Raw genomic sequence first — 21,706 nt, 5'->3', positions numbered from 1 at the left:
TCGTCAACGAACACTTTTTTCATGACGATGACGAGACATTAGCGAGCTTAAATTATGTTTTGGGAGAGTAAAACATAACGAGCCTAATGCCAGTTTTTGTCTGACGAGATGAGCGCGAGACTAAAATGCTTGAGTTTCCGTCACATGTTCACAATGTGGGACATTTTATGTGTAGTTAGCCTGCATCGTAGTAGTGTTTTTGTTTTCCAGAGAGAATATACAATGTTGCTTTAGCCTTTATAGGTCTATGCTGAATTATCATCACATAGTAAATGTAACTCGTAGCATTAGCAGAGCGTTCGCATCAGCATTAGGCTAATGCCGTGCGTCCTCTTAAACTCTTTTTTACATACAGTTTGTGGTGTCCAAGTGGATATAATTAGAAATAATGTACCATTTTCCTGCTGAGTGTGTATCATCACCAAATTGGTGTTGTCCTTGTAGATGCTACAATATGTGCTTGTCTGTCAATCTTCATTCCAAATAGTTGGAAACCATTATTTATTCATTTAGGGAGTATTTTTTCCCCATTATCGTCCAAAAGAAAATTAAAAGGGCCGTCAAAAACAACACTGCCTCATTATTGTCATTTAGCTTGCTGTTTAGTCTTTTGGCAGAACATTCTCTATAAAGGCATAACATTGCAGCCTGCCGTTTACAGGGCACACACTCACTGCCAGAATCCTTTTCAAAGCTAGATGAGCAATTTACTGATTTTCTGTTGTACAATAAAGAAACTAAAAACTGACGGTGAGGACGTGTCAGCAACTTTGGGGACTGTATCTCAGGAAACATGGTCCTTGTAGTGGCCAGATAGGTTTCCTCCACCAGTTAGTGAACATGAACTTATCAGGTAGTGCAGACCCCATGTGACCTATTCTAAAGAATGTACCGTTTATATGTGCCACATCCACAGCATGGACAAAGCACTATTATCTCGGTAATGGGTGTTAATGAATGGATATTTCTTAGCCTTGAGTCCAGAACAAAAGTACTGCAATTATTTCTTGCTAAAATGCAATTTACCGCTTCATGTAGGCAAATGAATCAACAGCAGAAAGTGTAGATCAGTCGCGCACGTGTGTGTGTGTGTGTGTGGGGGGGGGGGGGTGTCTTCACACTAGAGTTCAGTCAACGTGAAAGGGAAAAAAAGACATGCTCACCTCCACTATGTCAGAGTTGGTTCTGCTCTCATGGGGCTCATTGTACTCAGTGTACTTTAGCAGCACTTTGTCCATGTCCGTGCTGGCGTACTGGAACAGCTTGTTGGAGCTGTTGAAAATGATGAGGGCTATTTCGCAGTCGCAGAGCACGCTCAACTCGTAGGCTTTCTTCATCAGGCCAAACTTCCTCTTTGTGAAGGTAACCTGAGAAAATCAACTGTCCGTTACATGGGAACTGGCAAAGGCCGCAACTCAAAGGAATGCTGTTAACAATTGAGCGCGTCCCAAACAAATGGGCCTAATACATTGATCTTGTAAACATACAGTGCTAGTATTCACATCACTTCACCATTTCCATATTTTATGCTATAGTCTATTCCAAAATCAATGAAAATACATTTCCTTCTACACGCATGAGACCTTGTAAATATAAGATGATAATAAAAGTTTTGTTTTCCTAATGTTAAAAACGAGACTGGTCTGGAATTTGAAAAGGGTTTGCCTTTTCGTAAGTATTAGCAGGAGTCAGATTATGTTAAAACCTGGAGTACATGCATAATCTACATTGAACTCATTCACTCCCAGTCATTTTCACCGGAGCAAGGCCCTTTTTACTGGATTTTGACAGATTTTGCAAGGCCCACGGAAAGTTCTGTACCATTGCTATATAAACATGGAGCCCACCAAAAGAAAAAATTGAGACTAATTTTTTCAGCAGGAAAAAAAAAGTAAATTAATAGATTTTTCCATTCTTTAGAAATCAGCATTAGAAAATAGCGTAGTTTGAGCAATTTTCCAATTTCTGATGAAAAAACAGAGAAATTGAGCTTTTTGTGAAAGCATACATTTCAAACATGACTTTGACTTTAACACAGCTATTTTTTGCTTTAGTTACATCCCAAACATCTGAATAATGTTTTCCTTTTACAAAATAACAAACACAAGACAAATAGAGCTTTTGATAGCAAAGTAACAATTTATTTACACATAACTGAGAGATGACGCTGTTGTCGCCGCGACAGCCGGGTAAACTTTTCCCTCATCCCCGCCTGTCTCATGAAGACGGATTTTTTTTTTGTCTCTGCGGGGTCTGCTCGGCGAGCAGCACGGACGCAACGGCATCTTCCGCTGCACTGGTGGTCCCGTTCGTTCTGCTTGGTCGTCCAACGCCTGGCATCCCGGGCGTCCTCTCGGTTGTTCTGCTCGATCGTCCGCCGCCTGGCATCCTTCCGCCAGCACTCCGACTGTGCGGCCCGGCCGTTCGTTGCCGCTGAATAAGGTTGCAGGTCTTACCAAATGCGCTACTGCCCTCCAGCGGCCAGTTTTATTGCTTTAAAACGGATTTTCAGCTTTGTGCTTTGGAGCTCAGTTAAATCAGAACCTAGAGATGTCTCTTATGAAAAAAAAAAAAAAAAAAAAAAAGACGTATAAATACGTCTTTGGGACACTGAAATAATTAAAAATAGCAAATAGCAAATGAGTTAACATTTTGTAGTAGTGACGGATTAATCGCAAAAACATATTTTTTCTAGTTTACTGAAAAAAATTGTTGGTCAACAGGCATCTCTAACATGGTGAGGCTTGATAAGCACAGACAACGGTGTCGTGCAATAGAAATGAAGGCGTTCATCCAACACATCTACTTAAGAGGTCACGGTAAGACACGGTAAGTCAGCAAGCTGAGTCAGACAGAGGCGTCCATACATTACTGTAGCCGCTGACTCCATATACGGAAAGCTATCTGGTAGCGCAGCACAAGCCTTGTAACTTGAGCCCTCAGATGGGACACCAGGTCATACATCACTCCAGTTGGTAATGTAACCCCCCGCCCCCTTAAGCAAAGTGACTCTCCTGTATCTCTGCAGTTCTGTTTCTGTGGAGCACACATACTGTATCGTTATGTTACACTGCCTTTCTAAACTAAGCTATGCTTGTTTATCACAAAAACGTGATTTTTCAGGTCGCGATCCATGTTTCTGAGACAGGGAAAACTACATCTAATGATTTTTTATGTACAGTGGTTAAAATGCGCTGGTGGTTTTATGACATAAAGCCACTACAGACAATACAATCCATTCTCTTGCTTTTGTTATGCAGGCTGTAATGTTAATTTTGTGTGCAATATTTGATTAGCCACGAGCTCTGCCACTAAACCTCAAAGCACACAAGCCTCCATAAAGACAAATTTGCGGAGAAATGGTATGCCTTTTTCTGAAAATATCTGCATAGTAACAATCAATTGCTTTTTGCCCAAATCAATTCAATTCTTTACTTTTTAACTCAATGTCACTAAAGATAATCTATAGTTCGACAACCTGAAATAAAGTATATGGACATATTTTCTTTCAATGCTGCAGAGTACTATTTAGCCCCTTTCAGACTTATATCCCGGTAAATTCCTGTGTAAGATGAAGCGGGATTAACCGGCATCATTGATTTCACACATGGAGAGATATTCCAGGAATAATGTGGGTTGGACACTTTCATAGCCTTGTCCGTGTTGCCGACTCGGCGCTCTCTGTGCGGGGAAGGCGGCTGGTGTGATTTTATAACCCGGACATTAGGTCATTTTTGGTCAACATCGGCAACGAAATAACCCACACATTTCTAAAGATGGACGATAGACTCTTCCTCGGCTCTACGATCCAATAGCAAGTTAATTTCAGTATAATTTCAGTTTAATTTTGCAATTTCCAGTTTGCCATGTTGATAACTGCAATGTTCGTGTACCGCTTTTCATTTTTACTGCGAATAAAGAGGGAATGATGATGAACCCCCCATGATCCGCGCTTTCACACACACACCACTTCCCGGGAAAGTCACGGACAGTATACTAAGGGGCAGTTTACATGGCAATTCTGCGACACAAAGACGCAATGACTGAGTAGCGGACTCGCTTCGCGTGCATATGGTGTCAGCGAAGACTGAGGGCGAAGACGAAAAATTCTGAATCCTGCCACCAAAGTGGAAGAATCCGATTGCCAGGGATTGAGGGGGCTTCCTTGGCATGCATATCAAAGGCTCCCGTTGCGCGAGACCACGCCGTTAACATCAGCACTCGTACACGTCACATTGGGCGTGCGCAGCGGTGCTACTAAATATTAAAAACAGCAAATATGGCGGAATGACGGCTTTAATTTACTGTTTCAATAATATTTTTAAATTAAATATGTTGAATGTTTCAATTTTTGTGCCTTTTTGAACAAAAGAAAAATGCCATTGCTTCGAGAGGGCAGGCATATTTTTTTTCAGGCTGAGGGAGCTTGGTGGGGTCAAAGTGCATCATTCTGTGCCGCCCTGTAAATCTGCACTGCCCCCTGGCATGAATACTACATCGTTTTCTTGCGGAATTGCGACATTGTTCAAATGGAGACGCAAATGCAAATTTGAAATTTTTCGTATTCTCGGAGAGTCACTATGTAAATGGGCCTTTAGAAGCGACTCGGTAAATGTCTGCATCATCTCACAGTCAGTTGACCCCGGCAATTGATTTCACACATAAGGGCTACCCCTTCAAATCCCACTATTTTAACGGTGTTTAGATATGTGGAAACGGGCTTTTGTGTCACTCTGATGACGAACTCAAAGCAAATTACCATATGATATGGATATGTGCAGACACCCCGCTCAGGACACTTCCCAACCTGTGAGTACCTTGCAACCTTACACTCCTAACCAGCTCCACCGAGGGTCCTAAACGCTCTCATCTGTTCGTTCGCATGTCTATTTGTTTGCTCAACCTAGTGGTACGTGTGCATGCATGTGTGTGCTGAAGGAAGGGGGGTCTGAGGGGGAAAATGATTAACAAATTGTCCACTACTTAGCAGATGAATGCTGGCCATTAAGCCAGAGAGAAAAATGTCCATTTTTGTGTGAATGGATTGAAAGGCCAAGCATAGGGACTTTGTTCCACCTGGATGGGTAGAAGAGTGCTGTGTGCACGGCTGCTGAGCCAGTCACCGCTTCACTTGCTCCCTACCACATTCGCAATAATGCTACAATAATATAATGCTGCCAGCAGAGAACAACATTAGAGCCTCCTGTGTATTTACACTTGGTGAGCCCCTGCCTATCGTGGTTTGCTCTTCAGAAACGAACAAGTTCAAGGTTTCTCTTCTCAACTACCCGCTGAAAAACTAGAAAAATTTTAAGTGATAAAAATAATGTGTGTATTGTGCTAAAATAGCAACATGTTACAAGGTAAATCAGTTCCATCATAACAATGTTCATATGGACGACCCCTAAGTAATATGCAAAGGTTCTGGTTTGCAGTCTAAAGAATAACAACAGTTGTGAGCTACAAGTATGAAAACCTCCACTCGAGCAACCTCGGTCTGATAAATACAAAACTGACTTGGAGATAAGAGTCAAGAACAATCAGAGACATTTTCCGTTTCTTTTTATTCAAAGCCTGTGACTTCATCATCACAGCATGACTTCAAATAGTCCTGTGATATAACTATGTATCGTTGTGTAAAATAAAAATGTCTACCATACTGTAGGATATGCGCCTCTATCCTTTCTGATGTTATCTTGATGTTTGGTGTTGCATTGGCTTTGGTGTTCAAGACAGTTCCAAAACAACAGCTGTCCTTCAATTATGCCAGCCTTAAGTCTCAGTCTTAATGCATGACTAATCAATTTGCCTTAAACCTAACATTTACACAAATGCAACAGTTGTATTAAGTTAGGTTTACTAGTCATGAGAGCAGGTCTTATGGATGATTTTGCTTGTTGCTTCCTACAATACTTTTTTTTTACTGGAGTGGTAAGTGTTTGGGCATGTTCAGGCTAAAATGAGTATTTTATTTTAAAATGTTAGATAAGATACATGCATGTATACATGTACAAATCATTGTTTTCTTATCTATATCATTTATATCATAATTATTACAATTGCAGTGCTTTAAAACCATCTATTAAAATATACATATAAAGGTTTTTTCTCTTTACTTTTTTGGGGGGGGAGGAAAAACATGTCTTATATGTATCTCTTTCCAGTGCTCTTAAGTCTGAATAAATAAATTGAACACATAAATATATATATTACATATAAATAAATAAAATAAATGTAAATGAGCTCCACCTCTACTTTTCGAATTTTTGATTTTCGCGGCGGGGGTGGGGGGGGGGCAGTATTTTCAAAGTAAAATTCCAATAATAGATTAATATTCCGATTTGCCAATATTCAAACCAGTCAATCATGGATTTACTTTCATTCCCTTCAATAATGTGTTCCAAAGGCCACTTCACAGACACACACAAACAGCTGACATGTCAGTCAAAGAGTCTATCAATGTCATTCCTCAGGCAGAGTCGCTAAACAAGACAAACAAGACATCTGGGGCTGCGAGTGCATCTGTGACTGTGCCATAGTCGAAGATGCCAGAGTTGCTAACACCTTTGGAGGGGTGAAAAGCTGGAAGCCTTATTAGAACCCCGTGTCACCCGTGATGGCAGACATGAGCGGATTGAGAGACAGAGCGAGGGAGAGAGTGAGAAATGAAGAAAGGAAGGACTAGCACCAGCTGGCAGAGTGACCTCGGCCCTCTGGCTGTAGCAGTGCACGGTCGACCGTGGCTGTCGGTCCATATCATCTCTGCTGGAGACAGCAAACAGCCCCCAGGATCTCCATGTGGACAAATTAGGGTGCATAGGTCTTGTACTGGGTGGGAATGTCCTTGAAACAGTATCCTGAATTGATCTTGAATCAAGACGAAGCCCATGTCATGACATCAAAAGTTAGAGAGCATTAGTGACAGGTCACAATGAAGGTAACCATCACTGAAAACACCTGGGTTAGATTTCCATTGATGTTTAGATAAGTTTTTTTTTTTTTTTTTTAGAATTTTAGATTTACAGACTAAAAACAACGCAGACGTTGGATTCCATCCTTTCTCAAACTTAAATTGGAGACCAAGATTTACTCAAAAATGAAGATTAGCTTGACCAAACTTCAATCGATTCTTTCTAATAAGGTAAAAGTTGACACACTAGCCCTTATTGGAATCTGTTCTTTTGTTTGTTAAAAAGATCATTTTCATGTATACCTTGAATGAGAAGAATCAGGCAATGCCGAAGCTGATGGTTATTACTTAGCATTCATTTTGTCAATGCTTGCTCGTCATTATTTAGCATTCATTGTCAATCAGTGTGATTTTCTGGATTGATGCGAGCAAAGCTGGGTTGTATGCTGGACAATCACGCTTCAAAGATATGCCTTATTCTCTGTGTCAAGGTGTGCATGAGGCCTCAAAAACTAAGTTAATTTTGGTATGTAACTTTTTAATCATCCACACAGTGTGGAAACTGTATGCTGTCATGGAAGGGAGCAGGTATATCAGGTATGTTACTCATGGAACAAGGATAAATGTATCTCCATTAAATACATGGGAACTTTCAAATTAGCCTTTCCAAATTGGTGGATCGAGACCAAAATATGACAACTCCAAAACAAGAATCCCACGCACTGCCTTGACATAGAAATACAAGAAGAACATAAGTCATTCTTCTACTACAGGCCCCTTTTCCATCTAGAGTTCACAGGCACCAGTCTTTCATTCACAGCCTTGCGTCCCAAAAACAGAAGGTATTGATGAATAACCACGCTGAAAGTTCTACATTCCTAATTAACAGCATGCTTCAAAGACTTTCTGACCAATCAAAGATGTTTTGGAGAGTGTTTATCTGATTGGGAGTTTTTTCACAGGAGCAGAGGGAGTGAATTCCATCCAGCATGTGGTTGGGTCAGACCATAGTAACTGAGAAGGATGAGGTGCACCCTGTTGACCCGCCCTGCTAAATGAGAGGGTGCCGCGGTGCAGCGGCCACTCCTAATTGCTACCAAACACATTACACAGAAGGGGGGCCTGCCTGTCTGCCAAGGCATGGAGGGGAGGTTGGAATACAACTGCCGCCCAGCACTCCTGCTGCCTCATCAATTTTTCTGGCTAAAATTGCAGGGTGGCAAGGGATGTATGTCTGTAAATATGACAAAGAAATATCATGGTCCTCATTGAGCTGGATGGGACTTTAGGGTGGAAAGTCTCTATATCAATGCAAAGAACGGCAGCTGTTGGATGTAAAACTGGATGGAATTATGGGATGTAAATCGGTAGGAGAAAGCTTTTTGATAAAGAAACTTTGGAAATCTTAGAAACATTGTATCATATAATAACAACATTGAGGGCAGACTTCTGCCAAGAAAATGAAATATTATCATCAGCCAACCCGGACCAAGAAAATAACACATTTTTTGTCATGAAGCTTTCATGTCAATATTAGAATAAGCCTGGTTCCCGCAAACATGACTCCTTAACATCCATGCAGTGGTACCTCAACATACGATCTTTTCGACATCCGACGTAAAATTTGACCCGCCATTTGTTTCTACATCCGATGACATGCTCAAAATGCGACTATTTATGACAGCGCCGCAGTTTCTTTGTTTTAGCACAAGACGGACGCAAAGCGGATTTTCTTGTGAGAAAAATTATGGGTTCCAAGAATGTTAGTGCAGGTGGTGAAAAAAGGAAAAATGTGAGGCTTGCCATTGAAATGAATATGGAAATGATAAAAAAAAATATGAGCATGGTGTGCGCTTCCGTGAACTGGCTGAACGATACGGCCGTAAGGAAAAGAATAAGAAGAATGTGTACCATCTTGATGGTCCTCCGACGATTAATAAATTTAATTGTGTAAGCAGAATGTGTGTATTATTCTTATTTTATTTAAATGGGCTATTATTTATTTTATTATGTGTTTATATTTTACAAATGTGATGTAGTATTCATTTATATTGTATATTTTATGTCTTATAACTTTAGTTCCTATGTGAATATTAGTTTCTACTTGTTTTGTTGTGGAAGGAGGGTTTTGTATTGAACACGGGGCCGTGTTGGTTATTATTATAGCAGAGAAGACAGCAGTAAATCAACAAAGACAAGTCAACTGTGCCCCGATCTACCACTCAAGAGATCTGATGGACTCAAAAAGCAGGTTACGATATGCATATTAGTTTGAAAATCAACCGGATCCACCATATTTTTACACGAGTGACTTCCGGCCCAATCCTAGCTACCGGTAGTAGTATTGACGCAGGAGGGCCGCGTCTCGCGTCAAATAATAAACCCTGCCGTTCTTTTCGCGTGCGTTGCGTTGAGCCACTTCTGGGACACATCTAACACGCGGCCGCACTGCGACTGGTGTGCATTGGCTGATTGACTCTAAAACGCCCGCGTTTCACTGCGTTCTCGCGGCAGCCACGTTTTCGCACCGTTGACGTTTCTGGGTTATATACTGTCCTACCGTGTTGGTCCTCATTATAGTAGAGAAGACGGAGTAAATATAATCTACACAAAGAAACTGTAACCCGATCGACTCACAGCCTCGAAAAGTAAGGGTTATATTACGTCAGAAACTCGTTCGGTACGCATCCATTCCGAAACGAGCACCACGTACCGAAACGGTTCAATATGTACCGTTACACCCTTAGTATATAGAGGTACCACTGTATTGCAAACAGCAGAACAAAATTACAAACATATACAGTCCATTATAAATTAAACAAAATAAAACTAAATTCAGAAATATATAGTTCATACATAATTTAATCAACAAAAGGAAGGTATAAAAATGACAAAGGCTTACAGATTAGGGTCTGTTTGGAGGTACACATGGAGGGTGGGGTTGAGAGAAACTGCCACTTCAGAGATAATCAACACTTTCTGGATTGTACAGATGCTTCATTTTCCCTGGCCCTGAATGTGTGCTCATCATGGCCACTGGGAGGCAGTGGTGCTTTGCAGAAATGCACTGACAGTAACATATAATAGTAGAACAAGAGAGAAATACGTGTGGGTATGCCTTTGTCGTTGTTGCTTTTTGGGGGCAGTGTACAAAGAGCATATTCTTGTGACTGGTGTAATATTTCTTGGCGATTAATGTCCCTGATGTGCAAATATACATTGTTTTGATAGGTAAATACTGCAATGCAATGATAACTTTTGTTACTCCTCAAATGGTGTCTTCCATTATATATTAGCATTAAGCTAATGTATTTTCAGGAACAAAGGAAAGAAGTGCATTCTGCGTTTGAATGCACAGTGGGACAAATAAGTATTTAGTCAACCACTAATTGTGCAAGTTCTCCCACTTGAAAAGGTTAGAGAAGCCTGTAATTGTCAACATGGTTAAACCTCAACCGTGAGAGACAGAATGTAGAAAAAAAAAACAGAAAATCACATTGTTTGATTTTTAAAGAATTTATTTGCAAATCATGGTGGAAATAAGTATTTGGTCAATACCAAAAGTTCATGTCAATACTTTGTTATGTACCCTTTATTGGCAATAACGGAGGCCAAACGTTTTCTGTAACTCTTCACAAGCTTTTCACACACTGTTGCTGGTATTTTGGCCCATTCACCCATGCAGATCTCCTCTAGAGCAGTGATGTTTTTGAGCTGTCATTGGGCAACACGGACTTTCAACCCTCTCCACAGATTTTCTATGGGGTTGAGATCTGGAGACCGGCTAGGCCGCTCCAGGACCTTCAAATGCTTCTTACGAAGCTACTCCTTTGTTGCCCTGGCTGTGTGTTTGGGATCATTGTCATGCTGAAAGACCCAGCCACGTCTCATCTTCAATGCACTTGCTGATGGAAGGAGATTTTCACTCAAAATCTCTCGACACATGGCCCCATTCATTCTTTCCTTTACACAGATCAGTCGTCCTGGTCCCTTTGCTGAAAAACAGCCCCAAAGCATGATGTTTCCACCCCCATGCTTCACAGTGGGTATGGTGTTCTTCGGATGCAATTCAGTATTCTTTCTCCTCCAAACGCGAGCACCTATGTTTCTACCAAAAAGTTCTATTTTGGTTTCATCTGACCACAACACATTCTCCCAGTCCTTTTCTGGATCATCCAAATGCTCCCAAGCGAACCGCAGACGGGCCTGGATGTGTACTTTCTTCAGCAGGGGGACACGTCTGGCAGTGCAGGATTTGAGTCCCTGGTGGTGCATTGTGTTACTGATAGAAGCCTTTGTTACTGTGGTCCCAGCTCTCTGTAGGTCCTTCACTAGGTCCCCCCGTGTGGTTCTGGGATTTTTGCTCACCGTTGTTGTTATCATTTTGACGCCACAGGGTGACATCTTGCATGGAGCCCCAGATCGAGGGAGATTATCAGTGGTATTGTACTGTATGTCTTCCATTTTCTAATAATTGCTCCCACAGTTGATTTCTTTACACCAAGTGTTTTACCTATTGCAGATTCAGTCTTCCCAGCCTGGTGCAGGTCTACAATTTTGTGTCTGGTGTCCTTCGACCGCTCTTTGGTCTTGGCCACAGTGGAGTTTGGAGTGTGACTGACTGAGTTGTGGACAGGTGTCTTTTATACCGATAATGAGTTAAAACAGGTGCCATTAATACAGGTAAGGAGTGGAGCCTCGTTAGACCTCGTTAGAAGAAGTTAGACCTCTTTGACAGCCAGAAATCTTGCTTGTTTGTAGGTGACGAAATACTTATTTTCCACCATGATTTGCATTCAAATTCTTTAGAAATCAAACAATGTGATTTTATGTTGGGTTTTTTTCCACATTCTGTCTCTCATGGTTGAGGTTTACCCATGTTGACAATTACAGGCCTCTCTAATCTTTTCAAGTACGAGAACTTGCACAATTGGTGGTTGCCTAAATACTTATTTGCCCCATTGTATGTAGTTTTCTTACCACATTTGATTAAGTATTTCACAGCTCATCACCAAAATCGAGCTAAAATCAAGGTCCTAAATCGAGTACCGGTTTTGAAATTGCTACACTGGCTTCCAGTGAGTCAAAGGATAGACTATAAAATACTACTGCTCGTCTACAAACACTTAAAGGATAGACTATAAAATACTACTGCTCGTCTACAAAACACTTAATGGCCCTGGACCAAAATACATGCTTGATTTGTTGGATTCCTATGAGACATCTAGACCCCTAAGGTCGTCTGGAACCGGTCTCCTGCATGTTCCAAGAACAAGAACCAAGCAGGGTGAGGCAGCATTCAGTTATTATGCTCCTCATCTCTGGAACAAGTTACCTGAGGGTCTGAAGTATGCTCAAACTGTTAGCTCCTTTAAATCAGGGCTAAAAACGCTTTTGTTTAGCACTGCATATCCATAACTGTCTATATATTTCAATCTACTTGCTTTCGTTTCCTCTTGTGCTTATCTCCATTGCTGATTTTAATTATTATTAGTAGTAGTATTTTTGTTTTATTTTTGTTTATTTATTTATTTATTGTGATTAAATGCGATTTTTATGTATAATTTTATTTCCTATTTTGATTGTCTTGGTTTTTACGTTGTATTGATTTAAATGTGATTTTTATGATCTTCATGTGATGTAAAGCACTTTGAATTGCCTTGTTTTGAATTGTGCTTTATAAATAAATTTGCTTTGCCTTGCATACATTTTTTAAAATCTACAATCTCAGTCTTATAATCGTTCCTGCCCAATCGACATGCATTCACAAAAATAACAAACACAAATAGGGAATTTTGACTCTTCAATGAACCTTCTATGCATTATGTAATACACAAAACTCTGAGGCAGATGTGCTTTGCACTGAACCACTGCCACCGCTGACCTACTATAGCTTGAGATTTAAGTTTTTAAACAAGTACCTGTCTGTTTCTTTCGTCCATTATCCTAGTGATCTGAATCTTCTTCCGCCCCATGGCTCTTCGTTGTCCTTTTTGCCGTCTCTATGGCACTTCACGGATGATATGGGACAAACGATGAAACACGCACAGACACACACACATACACACACGCGCACTTTGCGTCTGCTGTCCTCCTAGCACATTGTTCAAGTCCTTGGTCTGGTATGTGTGCTGTCACTGCTCTCTACGAACCATATGTTCTTCAGCAAGTACCCGGACAATCTACAAAAAAAGAGAGAGAGAGAAAACACAGCCATAGTGAGTGAGTGAGCAAGAGCGAGAGGGAACAGAGTTAACATGACACTCGGTAATGTCTCCTTAGGCACTTCAAAGCACAAGAGTCTTCTGTTCTCAATGTCATCCCGAGTATGAGGCCCACATGTCCGGAGCCTTATCTCCTCATGTGAGCCACAGCTGAGGTCAATGAAAGACACCCTGTGACAGCGGGGCACATTAACGGACTATTATATCGCCATTTTAAAAGCAACGAACAAATCTATCAACAGGTAAGATGTAAAAAATTATGTCAATTATTACATTATCATGTCATCGATCTTGGGATTGTTCACCAGTCATTGTGAAAACAAGGCAGTGCCCCCCAAAAACTAGCACCACATCATGAGTTTAAGACAGTTATACACAGTATTGCACAGCTCTAAAATGCATTCATTCATCCATCTTCCAAACCGCTTATCCTCACATGGGTTGCACAGGAGGTGGGGGTGAAGGGGGCTGAAGTCTATCTCAGCCAACTATGGGCAGTAGGTGGGGTACACCCTGAATTGGTAGCCAGCAAATTGCAGGGTACAAGGAGAAACACAACCACTCATGCACACACTCTTAACTAGGGACAATTTGGAGTGTTCAGCCTACTATGCATGTTTTTGGAATGCGGAAGGAAGCCGTAGTACCCGAAGAAAATCCATGCAGACACGGGAAGAACATGCAAACTCCACACAGGAAGGCAGGAACCGGGCTTGAACCCTTGATCTCAGAACTGTGAGGCAGACGTGCTAACCATGCAGCCACTGTGCCGCTCGCTCATTAAGACTTATGTTTAAGGGTTATGTTAAACCTAGGAGATTTTGCTATACCTATAAATCCTAGACAAGAACTGTTTGGTGATACCATTCCAAGATGTTAACAACTTGCTTCAGTGTGTCCCCTTTGTCCAACAAATTCTCCATTACTCCATTCAAAAACACAGAAAAAAAACTAGCCCAAATGGAAAAGAATTGTGTGTATTTTTTTGTTTAAGTTTATTTTAGAAGTGCAATTTGAGTGTAAAGCAAGAACTGGGTCTGTAGCTTAGCAGAACAGCTTCAGGGGGGTGTTGTATGAGTTATATGAGCTAGGTTCATACTGCAGGTCTTAGGGTTTGCACAATGCACAATTCTGATTTTTTGTCATATCTGTTTTTGGGCGTGCCCGTTCAGACTGCCTTTGTCTATTGAGGCCGTTCAAGTATTACACATGCACACTAATTCGCAGTCCGACACGCGCTGAGCACACTGACCTGCACGCACAAAAGCATCAAAACAAATGACATGCTGGCTGTACGTCATTCCACGGTGATCATATTTTGATTTCCAATTTTGATTTCCAAAAAGAGGACACAAATAACAGACATTAATAATCCCCGTTTAGTCTTATATTCAAAGTTTATATGTATAGATAGTAGAAGTGGGAACCTCAGGGCACCTCACGATACGATACGATTCGCGATACAAGGCTCACGATAACGATTATCTCACGATATCACGATGCAGCGATTTTCGATATATTGGTCAGAAATTGGATACATGACATTCTACGATACAACTGTTGAAACGGGGGGAAAAAAGATATTTAAAAATAGAAAAAAATACTGTTTAAGTCATTTATTAAACAGTGACACCTTTTCTGTGCAACATTGCTGTAAAATATAAATCTACTGCAAATTGTGCACCTGCACATATAGAGGAAACAAACCACAACCACTGATATCGCTTGGAAAGATCATGATGAATGGCACCCTTAATTTCTTTAAAGTTTTAAATCTTTAAAAAAAAAAGAAAAAAAAGTGCCATAGGTGTCAGCAGTTGAGCTTGGAGTGGGGCAATGATAAAATTGGTGGGTCTTTTCTTCGTATATGACCTTATTTGCTTGGTTTGAGCACTTCCACTATCTGCTTCAGCATTTAAGATGCCAGACTTGCTCAGTCACAGTCTTCCTCACCTTAAAAACAACAAAATAAAACAAAAAATATTAGCTACTTCATAGCTTTTGAGTTGAAATCCTGATTTTCTTTTTTTGTGTTGGAAGTATTGAATTAAAAAAATATGAATTGAATGTATAGAAATTAAAAATGCAATAATTACCTATTTTTAATATGTAAGCAACATTATCATGCACATCACTTTATATATCTTGGAACCTATTCAAACCATTTTTATAGCTTATTGTATCAAAATGACAGTAATAACAGTTTGTGTAGTAAACTAGATGGAAAGTGGTTCTCAAATAATATCAAATAAATCGGTAAATTCATGTGGGCTTGTTCGATATTCATTTTCATCCAGTTTAGGGTCCTGGTTTATTTTATATCATTCAACACCAAATGTCATCAAAATAATACATGTAAATTAAAAAGTCAATTACATTGCAAAACGTTCTTACCTCAAGTGATGAAAGCTAAGCTCACAAACTCCTGTGTCCACTACGTCACCAGCTACAAGTGAAACTTATTTTTCTAAGACAATTCTTGCATACAGCAAAGTCCTTGTTCACCTTACTTCCTTTCTTGTTGGTGTAAAATCTAAAGTGTGTCCCCATGTGTGATTTGTAGCAATATTTTGCTCATTTTTTCCTCCACCGTTCTCACGGAGCTTTTTTATTTTTTCAACCCACTTGGAGCTACATTTCTTCTTCTCTAGACGACTTGTGCGCACTTTACCCTCACCGCCACTCCAAAGCGCCCCTAGTGGCCCGCCAAGGAATTGCTCAACAAACATTGAGCAGTTGACAGCATCCATACTCCATTGTATGGCCAATATGTTAAATAAAAATATCGATACTTGGCGGGAGCATATCGATAACCGATCGGGTTGCAAAATATCACGATATATCGCTGTATCGAGATATTGTCACACTCTTAATAGATAGAATGCATGAACGGACTGTGTGTGCATGACGCACACAGATAAGCCATATGTGTGTGCATCTGTTTGCCCCGAATCAGCCATGTAAGCAATACTGAAATATTGTTTATTTGGTGCACAGAAATAAAACCAAGCATTATCAGGCTTATCCTTTTCGTCTTTTTTTTTTTTTAATGACTGCGGTCAAGCCCGCCTCCTGTGTAAAAGCCGAGTTCAAGCTAGGCGCTAACGCTAATGCACAGCTACATCACTGCCGGCCTGCCTGCCACTCTCGCCCTTTGCTAACGTATTTGCTGCATGAATTCCGATTTGGGAGATTTGACAGTTCAGACCGCCTCCACTTTCTTAGAAAAATGTGGCCCAGATCGGATTTAAACCACATACGAAAATGACCCAGATCGGATTTGAAATTGTCGACTTCTATGTAACTTGTCCCGTTCAGACCGTCAAGTTAATGCTTTACTCGGGTCGGAAAAACACGTAAAAAAAAATCGGATTTGTCCTTAAGATCTGTGGTCTTTACCTAGCAGTGTTGTGGTTATTGTGTATTAAGTACTAAAAACTGTGTGTAAAAAAAAAAAAATTTGGAAAAATTAAAGACTGAGAACAGGGAAGGGGTCAGTCCTGAACAGGTGCTTTGATATAAATGATATAATATCAGGAAAGGAAAAAAGGTATGGTGATCCCTTCCTAAAAGTGTCAAAGTCAACAGTAGTATTTGTTATTTATATTCCAAAAAATATAGTTCAAGGCAAGATGAGAAAAAAGCACTGCAACGTTGACAAAAGCTTATAGATCTAGATTGTTTAGGTTTTATACAAAGAGCCAATTCTCAAAGAGTTTGTGTGCCTATTTAGGGGCTTATTATATATACCTTCATATAGTTATAGAGACGAAATAATGTATTGGAAAGTTTATCAATTTGGTGACCAACATTGTGACTGAACCTGACAAATTTGGCGTGAAGTTTTGGGTGTCTTATGACTTTCAGTCAAAGAACATCTGTAATGTCTTACCATATCTGTGCAAGGATTACAGTCGTCCAACTGGAGAGAGACTTTTTGAGAATAAAATTATAAAGCTAATGGAAGCATTCATGGACAACGAAAGAAGTGTAACAACAGACAATATCTTAACTTCACTGTCACTTGCTTGCTGATTTCACTCGAATGATGTCAAGACTTTGATGGCTTTGATTTGAGTGATGGGCAGCCATTACCTGAGTACTGAATCGCACAGAAGTTACCCTCAAATGAATCCATCAGAATTTGCCAGTAATTGCTTATTTACTGAAAAAATGCCAATGTTCACAGTTGAATGGGTTATTGGCTAAAGGCCTTTTTTCTGAATGCCTATCTAGGTTTATTAGGTAGAAAAGCCAAATGGCTTAGCTCTAGGCTTTGTAGTGTTAGTAGGAATTTGTTTTATTAAATGCACCACCACTTATACTACAATACTGACAATGCGATAACAAGTTACTGAAAATAGCTAATAGAATATTGGCAAATGTATTGTTTCCTTTCAAATGGCTTTATTGGAAATAAAAATCCAGAACAATTCATAGTAAATCTAATGTATTTAAATTGGTAATACACTTGGTGGTTATTTGGATATTTTACCTAAACAAATGGGGGGAAAGCACTCTAATTAGCAGCAAATGTATTAGATTTTACTCATGTTTGATTTTTTTCTTTTTGTTTCTGTACAGATTTAAGATTGTGTACAACAAATATCATCGTATGACTCAAAACTCCAATCCCAACCTGAAACTATCATGGTCTACCAAGTGGCTATTGAACTGACGAGTGGCTGGCACTAACAATTAACTAAATAACTGCAATTGACAGTGATAGGCGTCCAATCCATTTATTCAGTGAAGGGTAGCAGGTAGTTATTATGTTCCTGTGCCATTGACGGTTACATACGTCCATTCCATTTTAATTGATAAATTTGTTTTAATCGTTAGATTGTAAGGATTAGTTTGATGCTTCAAAGTAGCTAAATTCTAGGAAGTATTGTATAATGAAGTTAAAATATAATTATTTAAAGTTCAAGCCATGTCCACAAAGAGCATTTATGCTCTGCTTTGCAAACACAGCATGGTGAGATAGCGTTGACCTTCCAAAGCTGACTACGATGCCAACTTTGCTCTTAAGATGATTAAGACTGTGCCAGTTCCAGGCTGACATCGGTAAACGTCTCCTGGGCTGCATTGGAGACTATGGGGGTGAAAAGGTGGGAGTGTACTGTATGTTTATTCCCACATGAGCATGTAACCTGGCCACTTTTCACTAGGGAACACCATGTCAGTTCTAACCGTTTCCCCGAAAGAATAATTCATAGCCTTTGCCATGGAGGCCCATCAATCACTTATGGTGAGCAGATAAAAATGTATAAACAACTATTCCGAACAATTCCCTCTTTAGAAAGGTTAACGACTGTGACAATTAAACACAGTTAGTAGTTGTGAAACAAGCAAGCCAGAGGCAGAATTGGGAGTTTCAATGAAAATGACCGCTTTACAGTGGCATGCACTCATTATGGCTTAAAGATGAACTGAAATTATGGTGTCTGGCTTTCTGGATTGTGGCAAACCTGACTGAGATCACCCTGCTAAGCGGTCACAAATGTCTGTATAAGCCAGGATGGGAAAATGTGCACACTTGGGTCCCTGATCTAGAGCTGGATAATTGAAAATGTGAGTGACTCGCAGTTCTGATAACAATAAATATTTTATGGGCCATAAATACAAATGAAACCAATATACAAAAGTACAGCAGCTGTGTGACTATTTTTAGGTCGAGTTTCTATTCAAAATAGTTCAAAACTTCCTAGAATACTGTGACAAAACTATACCACTTCATGTATTCCTCGGAGCAAATTTGACAGAAAAACGTCAGATTTTAATAAATGGCATGGTTTGATATATTTGAAAGATCAAGAAAAAGAGAACAGTGACAAAAGAACACAAGATGCACAACAAAGCAGGTGACCATGACTAAAAACGCAACATTGACTTGAGTCAGATACAGCACACGGTCAGAAGGCGGTGACAACTAGCTGTATCAAGGATTCCATGGAAAGCAAAAATACAGAAATAGCTTTGAATGAGGTTATGTGAATGACATGACTTGATTAGCCAATAATATGTGGAGAGGTTCACTTCCAAGTGAATCAATGGCTGATCTGTGTAGCCAGGTGAGGGATTGTGGAGCAGCTGCACATAATGTAGCATAAGTGCACCATGCTCTGCTTGCATTCACAAGCGAACCAGGGAGCGCTCAAAGCGGACCGTGACCCACGATTTTTGAGCAGACCAGAGTTCGTTTGTTTGGTACGTAATAGAGTTCAGATGCATGTTCACATTTACAAAATGAAGCGGACTATCTGAGAAAAAGAACTCTGGTCTGTTTAAAAAGGGCCAAACAGTGCTAGTGTGAAAGCGCTCTTAGAGCTATTTGAAAATACTTTGCAACTACATACATGAACCAAAAATGCTCTGATGATTTTAAATGAGACTGACCCAAAAAGTATTTTTCTTCCCTTCAATAAAGAGTTTTGCGTCAAACACCCTGGGCGAACACGCGTCTGTGCACGTTTCACAGTTGCAACTAAAAGTAAACAATCACGTTTACTGTTTTTACGTTTGTGGTGTTGATCTGTTGAGCCAAACGCTCGTAGCTTTATAGTTCGTGCTCGTACAAGCATGTGCACCATTGTTTTTAGGCAGGAGGGGGCAGTGGTGAGTAAAAAGTGACAATATTCTTGCAGTCTCTTTAACGACGTATTTGTATGTTTTTTCTTTTTCTTGGTTAGGAATGGAGAGGACGAAATCCTTATCTAAAAAGATTTTAAATTATTCAACAAATATGTTTGTTCTACTAATTGCAGTGCCCTTTTCATACCTATCCTATTAAAGAAATTGTCTCGGAGTTCAAACTTGTATGGGATTATATTGCTGACACTATGGGGTAGAGCAGGGCGGTAAACCGAAAATTTACCGTCACCGAAATTCTTAACGATGACCGACGTAATTTTGACCATGTCGGTAAATTCGGTAAATTAATAAAACAAGAAAATATAGTCTTTTCATCCCGCTTTGATTCTGTGTTGTCCGTCTATGTTCATTCCCCTTTAAGAAACCGTCAATGGGCTTACGTAGGGAGTCACGTGATCATCAAGGAGCCAATCAAACAAAAGCCCAGTAAGCTAACGCTAGCAGCTAACGCTACAAGCAAAACGTGATGGAGTGTGGCTTAAGGGAGGTTCACCAAACTTTTAACCGACATTTAGTAGACTCTTGGTGGCATCCAGACGGGCTTTCACCCGCTGTCCTCCCTGCTGTTCTCACAATTTCCGGAGATGGTGCTTTCAGTGCTTTCTACTGGTAGCCAGGCTAACGCTAGCTAGCGGCTAACGCTACAAATGAACGTGATGTAGTCGGATAGCGGCTCTAACTTGTCGAAACGGCTGAACTTAATGAGTGGATTGGGCACGGACTGCATCTAGCAATTACTATGTGGCATTATTTTGTATCTGTCTGTGTGTGATTCCTCTGATAGCTTTTGTGATGGTAAAGCATTCAGCTTAAAGTACAATCCAACGGCGAAACTTATAATGACCGAGAAATGGCCCCAGCTATTTTTCTGTATGTGCTTATTTCTGTGTCATTATTGCTATCATAAAATCTTAAGCGTTTCATTTGAAGAAGATCAAAATAGCTTTAATGTGTGTGTGTCTCTCTCTGTTTGTTTGGGGTTTCATTTGTGCGTGCATTTATTAAAAAATGCACTGGGGGGGACCCTGAAACCATAATGTAAACACTTGTATTTAATAATTATGTCACAGCAGCCATTAACAAGTTGTCTTTTTGAAGTGTACTGTTCAAGCTGCAAGTCATTTGTGTTACAATGACATGTTTGCACAGGCATATTGATTTTGATCATGTACATTGTTCAAGTCATACACGCTGTTATAAATGTTCATACTTGAATTCTTATTGCTTACATTACATTTTTATAAACTTAATGTTTAGACTGCATGTACAATTGTTAAATACAGTATATGAAATTGAATGCTGGTAAATAAATCAAGAAACAGTTAATCTGTATTTCATGCATTGATTCAGATTTTCAAATTATATAACAGTACGCTTGGGCGAATTTATCGTCATTTATCGTTATCGAGATAAATCTGCTCAATTTATCGTGATACATGTTTAAGGCCATATCGCCCAGCCCTACTATGGGGTTATATTGCTGACACTATTCTGAGCGAGCAATAATGGAAATTGAGCAAAAATAACCTAGATTTCGAGCACAAAAAAACTATATTGAGCGAGCAGTTAAAGATTTTAAGCGCGCAATCGTAGATTTTGAGCACAGAAAATAATATTGAGCAAAAAAAATCTACTCTGTGTCGCTCAATTCCCCCCTCCTGCTCTCGCTACGTATCTCGACTCCGCTCAATTCCCCCCTCCTGCTCTCGCTCTGTATCTCAACTACTCTGCTCGTCGGTTTCTTTTCTCTGCGCGCTGAGTTGTAGGGATGGGCGAATCGATACCAAAATATCGATATTTCGATCCAGCGTATTAAATTTTAGGTATCGATCCCTAAGCAAAAGTATCGATATCTGGAATTAATATATTATATTTTCTTTGTCATTTTTTGGGTATATTTTTGTGCACACTTTTTGTA

The 21,706-nt window shown here is 40.0% G+C and overlaps 1 protein-coding gene across 8 annotated transcripts in view; it reads right to left on the bottom strand.

The window, feature by feature from the left end:
• mef2aa (myocyte enhancer factor 2aa) overlaps positions 1-21,706 on the bottom strand; it is a 238,983-nt gene that overhangs the window by 77,307 nt on the left and 139,970 nt on the right. For 7 of the 8 annotated variants that reach the window (XM_057837431.1, XM_057837430.1, XM_057837427.1 and 4 more), the window contains 2 exons: positions 12,832-13,092; positions 1,164-1,367 (listed from right to left, as the gene is read on the bottom strand). In XM_057837431.1, coding sequence (XP_057693414.1) covers positions 1,164-1,367; positions 12,832-12,885 — 258 coding nt within the window. In that variant the 5' untranslated portion in view covers positions 12,886-13,092. Of the gene's footprint in view, positions 1-1,163; positions 1,368-12,831; positions 13,093-17,026; positions 17,369-21,706 lie in introns of those variants that run through there. The other variant, XM_057837429.1, reaches the window with a different exon arrangement.

Source organism: Corythoichthys intestinalis, chromosome 5, assembly GCF_030265065.1.
Source record: "Corythoichthys intestinalis isolate RoL2023-P3 chromosome 5, ASM3026506v1, whole genome shotgun sequence".
In the NCBI taxonomy this organism is placed as follows: Eukaryota; Metazoa; Chordata; class Actinopteri; order Syngnathiformes; family Syngnathidae; genus Corythoichthys; species Corythoichthys intestinalis.
Note: the sequence above shows the minus strand (reverse complement) of the source record. Positions and strands in the feature narration are given on the sequence as shown.